Source organism: Elephantulus edwardii, unplaced genomic scaffold, assembly GCF_000299155.1.
Source record: "Elephantulus edwardii isolate Elephantulus edwardi_28Jun2011 unplaced genomic scaffold, EleEdw1.0 scaffold00127, whole genome shotgun sequence".
NCBI lineage: Eukaryota > Metazoa > Chordata > Mammalia > Macroscelidea > Macroscelididae > Elephantulus > Elephantulus edwardii.
The window spans coordinates 4,431,868-4,437,309 of record NW_006399877.1 but is presented as its reverse complement, the minus strand read 5'-3'; the positions used below and the strand labels follow the sequence as shown (position 1 = coordinate 4,437,309).

General features: G+C 51.3%; 1 protein-coding gene across 1 annotated transcript in view; it reads left to right on the top strand.

Moving 5' to 3' along the window:
• AGAP1 (ArfGAP with GTPase domain, ankyrin repeat and PH domain 1) overlaps positions 1-5,442 on the top strand; it is a 405,039-nt gene that overhangs the window by 273,036 nt on the left and 126,561 nt on the right. Inside the window, exon 12 of the mRNA XM_006893452.1 lies at positions 2,319-2,480. Coding sequence (XP_006893514.1) covers positions 2,319-2,480 — 162 coding nt within the window. The remainder of the gene's footprint in view (positions 1-2,318; positions 2,481-5,442) is intronic.

The window sequence follows — 5,442 nt, the reverse complement described above, 5'->3', positions numbered from 1 at the left end:
AAAAAAAAAAATCGTAAAAGCCCTCTGTCTTCTGATGCCCCGGATGCCGAGTCATGAAATAAGGAGCCCTGGGACGTCAGGCACGTACCGCCTGTGTCGCTGACGTCGGGCGCGTCTCCCCAGAGGGTCCACAGTGGGCGCCTGCCTCTGCGTCTCTTCGTCCCCTTTGTGCGCCGCTTTCTGCTCCTGTTGTTGGCACATTTGTTCCTGATCGTGTAGCGCCTCTTTGATAACAATCAGTGAGGGCACAGTTAGGTCATCATTTTAATGACAGTGAGTTATCACTTTTGTGCACTGGTTCTAAAACTTTTCATAAGTAGATTCCAAGAAACAAAAATTGACAAAAAATTAAATGACAGGTCTACTATATTGGTTTCTAAAACACCTTTATGAGCATGGGTAGAACAGGGTAGTATTTTTTTTTTTCAGGGTAGTATTTTTACTAATAGTTACGCGGTTACAGCTGAAGGTGACTGTTGGACATAGAAGGACACGAATGTCCACTCAGGACTCCCTTAACTGTGGTTAGGTTACCTGTCCAGAAACACTGAAATCCCACACGCTTGTGAGCAGGAAGGCATGAGCTTACACGGTCCTGCGCCATCCTCGAGCCGGAGGCCTCCTCCCCTGGATGTGAGCATGGGAAACACCGCAGCACTGTCCGCACTGGGTCCCCTGGGGTCACACTGCCCACACGGGACACTGAGTACCCATCATATGTTATCGTTGCGCCTGTGTAATGTGGAGGCAGTCAATCACACAGGAGGACACTGCCCATTTTTCTCCCTGGGAGCGCCTGAAGGATTTGAACCCCCATGTGTGTACGGATGTCGCTGTGCATGATAGAGTTGGAACCGACCTATAACTGTGTCCTGTGTGTATAGAGGACAAAATGGAAGGGAACTGATGGCCTAGTGGTAAGAAGGTGTGCTACGATCCCTTAGGCACGTGCTCCGAATCCACCCACTGTTCCACGGTCAGTCTCCTCCCGTGCAGTTTACAGCCTCTGAAACCATACGAGAGGGTCAGCTATGGGCTAGCTCTGACTGGACAGCACAGAACAACAACAGCAACAACAGGACAAAAGATAGTACATGCTGTATTCTGTATGACGTGAAGTAGTCTTCCCTTGTGGGTCCTGGAGTGCATTCTCCCAGATAGGGGAGTGCTTTTAGAAAACCCTGGTGATTTGTTATTATGTGTTGTGCTGTTAACCCAAAGATGCGTAGTTTGAATCCTCCCGCAGCTCTAAAGAACTGACAGTGAGCAGGGTCCTCGCGTGAGCATTTACAGCCTTAGAAACCCGGGGGAGGGTCGCTGGATCGAAACCAACTTGACAGCAGGGGCGTTGGCGTGGGTTCACTGAGCTTTCATCCCTGTGTTTGTACCGTGATAGGTGTGCTCACGTCCTCATGCACACACAACATCCACACATCCGCACTGTCGTGGGTGTGCATGTACTCACACACTATACCCACTTGTCTGTGCTGGTATGCAGTAGGTGCACACGCAGACTCTCACATGTGTACACACTGTACACACATGTCCATACTGTTACAGGTGTCCATGTACTCAACGCACACACACCTAGCCACATGTCAATATTTTTATACATATATGTGTACGCGCACACACACTGTCTCCCCATGTCCGTACCATCATATAGATAGGTGTACACACACAAACACACCATCAGGTACATTGATGGGACCTCTTTCATATATGTTCTTTTTTTTATTTTTCTACTAGTTTATTTACAAAATTTAAATACAAACCTGAACAAATTCCTTCAATTTCCCTAACCCCCCATCACATCAAACTGTACAACCCAATGACTAATCCCCTCCCCACTTCCCCCTGCACATCCTCATCCCTCTGTGTCCACCCCTCCCACCCCTCCTGGATCCTTGTACTCATTCTACAGTAACAGTTTTATACAATATCTATCCTTGTGGGACTGAGTTCGTTCACTCAGCATAATGCTCTCCAGTCCCTCCCTCATATACGTTCTTAACTCTTTTCTCTCCTGAGTCTAATATTATAGGAAGAGAAAACATAAAAATGGGGAGAATGAGCTCACCGTGGTGTCTTTCCAGAGCCCCTAACGTCGCCCTTCTCCGTCCTGCCAAGTGTAGAGCCCTAAGTTCTTGCAGTGTGTACAGACACACACCCCGTTTCCGAGCGGCCAGGGCTCCATGGTGACCCCATGGCCGTACGCTGTCAGCCCACCTTTATGTCTTGTTGGGAAACAGTAATGGTTTTGTGCAAAGTCCGCATTTTGTGAGCGTGTTGACCTTTGCCTTTTCCGTCCGTTACAGACACAGGGCTGGGCGACTCCGTGTGTTCCAGCCCCAGTATCCCCAGCACCACCAGCCCCAAGCTCGACCCACCCCCCTCTCCTCACGCCAACAGAAAGAAGCATCGGAGGAAGAAAAGCACCAGCAACTTCAAAGCTGACGGGCTCTCAGGCACGGCTGAAGGTGAGGCTGCCCCGGGCACCGGGCGCCTGGGGTCAGGCTGCAATTCCAAAACCAGATTCGGGGAAGGTGAGACCCTGGGGCCTCAGACGCAGTCCTCCAGGCCTCAGTGTGGGCTGTTGTTTGTACGGCGGCCCCAGCCGGACCCCTGAGGTTCCCTGCCTCATCAGTGGCCTTGTCTTCCAGCCATGGTTGACCTGTGGACCAGGGGTGCTATGTTCCCCCAGGGGCTCATCTCCTTGTAAGCCTGGACGCAGCATCCACTTAGAACTGTCCACTCTGATTGCTCTGGTCCAGGGCGGGAGTGACTCCTCTCCTGAGTGACCACTTTCCCCTCTGACCACAGCGCTGCCTCGGTCCAGCGTCCGGGGCCGCGCTGTGAATCCAGCCCTGGAAGTGGTGACGCCCATCACCTCCCTTTGTTTTGTGGGCTCTATGCAAGTGTCTTCTCGCGTTTTGAAAACCCAATCTACACGACTTGGCTCGTAATGCCTGGCCCCGCTAACTACACGAAATGCAAAGAAAATTCTTGCTTTCATGAGAAAAGACAAAAGCAAAACTGGCATTTAGTGTATCCCAGGTAGCAAGAAGAGGTCCCCAGGCTCCTTTCCAGGATCCACACTCCGCATCAGGCTGCCGTAGCCTTGAGCTGGGTCGTGAGCACTCGTTAGTGTGAGTTTGGTTTTATGTGTGTTATTTGAGATGACTGGTAAGGTATTTTGATAGAACCTTTGAACACTCACACCATGTTTTCCGTATAAATAAGCGGCCATGGCTTCTTGACTCGATGCCTGTCAGGTGGACGGCAGGTTCTGCAGGAGCGTGCCACCCGTGGGTCGCAGGGAAAGTGCTTATGAGGTTGCTGTAGTTTGTCAGGATTCTGCCCACCTCGCTGAGTCCGCAGCCTTTGTGCTCCGTCATGACCCGGCCTGACCCCTCCCGTGACGTTCCTCCGTGTGCACTTACATTCCTTCATTCTGCAGAATGACAGGCAGGTGGGAGGCCACTTGATTGCACGCAGGAGGGTAGAAGCGTTCACCTCGCTGTCATCAGGTCGTCCTGCATCACAGTGACCCTGTAAGACAGAGAACTGCCCCATGAGGTTTCCAAGGTCCCATCCTCATGGGCGTGACTGCCCGTCTTTCTCTCCTGGAGTTGGTGGTGGATTTGAACCACTGGAGAGGCTGGGCCTTTGGAGTTCAGCTCCCTTCAGACTCCACCACCAGACTTCCCGTAGTGCTGACGAGACTCCTACAAACAAGCGTCCAGCAAAACCTGCCCCCAACTCCGTGCAAGCACATCTCCCCTGCTGAGCGCTTTGGGGTACGGTCAGCTGGATGGCTGGCTGCCCACAGGGTGGGTAGTGTGTGCCCCCTGCCTCCTGACCACACCAGAGAGGAGGAGAGGCCAGCGCTGCTTCCCTGCCCGACCTCACAGACACATGGGCTCCTGGTGCTGCCCCAGGGCCCAGGGGCTCTTCCTGCAAGCTCACCTTGTTGTTACTGTGTGCTCTCAAGTCAACTGGCTCATCGCTGGCCCTCCGGTGGGCATTCAGAGGCAGTAAATTTCACGGGAGATTGCCTGTCTTTCTCCCATAGAGCAGCTGATGGATTCAAACCATGTGCCTTTGCGTTGATACCCCAAATCTACACCACTCTGTACCACATCAGCGTTCCCTTAAAGCTCACTTTGATAGGAACCAGTTCTAACTCTTAATCAGCAATGATTCCTTCTGCACAGTCTAATTATGCCAGCCCTCCCTGATTGCTGTGTAGGTTGCATAAATAAGATACAGTCTTACATCATTAAGAGCTGTTGCATTTTTCACCAGGCAGCAGGTTTGAACAGGTGTCCTTTCGACTCAGAGTCTGAGGGCAGGTCAGGCAGCACTGGCAAGCTTGGAGCATCTAAGGCCCTTTGGGGGGTACTAGGAACGTCATCTGATGAGGCTCACACAGAACAGCCACCGGGGCCCTTTCGGAGCAGTCACCCCACTGAGGTGGTGACGCCAACAGGAAGCTGCATAGACCCGAGTTAGACCATCATAGCAGCACCCCAAGTTTGACGAGTGAGAGTGACGTGCGTTTCAGGGCGCAGGGTGGAAGGGAGGCCTCCCTGGCTCTCTGGTTGCTGTGTGGTCCCTGTGACATGTGTGGCTGTGGCTTCTGTCGAACAGGACGTGAGACAGTGAATGCTCTATAAAAAGTGGTCCTCCGCCCGGGAGATCGGAGGTCTCATACACAAAATTAGAACGAGCTCTTCTGTGAGTCATGCTCTAGTTCATTATTTCTAAAGCACATTTTTGTCCTCTCTTTTACCTCTGAAGGCAGGATATATCCTACAGTAGAAGGCTTTCTAGATTCCATGAAATGCATTGTTTCATAATAACCTTAAAAAGCACTTCCAACTTCGAGTACTGACTAACTCAGGACCGACTCGGAAGCAGCCAGCGCCAGCACGCAGTGCACAGACTCGACCACTGAAACCAAGCAGCCTGGTTTTTAAGTTAAAGCTGTTGTATATGTTTCCCTTTTTAGAGGGTACTGTTTTACATCAGGCTGCTAACCCGAAGGTCAGCAGTTCAAGGCCTTTAGTTGCTCTGTGGGGCAAAAACGGGCATTCTCCTCTGGTTGGGATTTACAGCTTCTGAGAACCAGGTCCCTGTGGTCAGAATCACTGTGTGACGGTGACTTTGGTTTTAGGTCTGTTTCAGTTCGAATGCGCTTTAGTGGTGCAGTGCATTTAGCATCCAGCTGCGAACTGGAAGGTGAGTGGTTCAAACACTAGCTTCTCCACAATAGGAGGAGGAGATACCCTTCTGCAGTTAGGATGTAGAGTCTTGAAATCCAGTTCTGCTCTGTCTTACAGGGTTGCTGTGAGTCAAGATTGACTTGATAACAGTGAGGTTTATTTTATGCATACGTGTGTAGAAGCTCTGGTGGCCTCGTGTTAGAACTGTACGGCA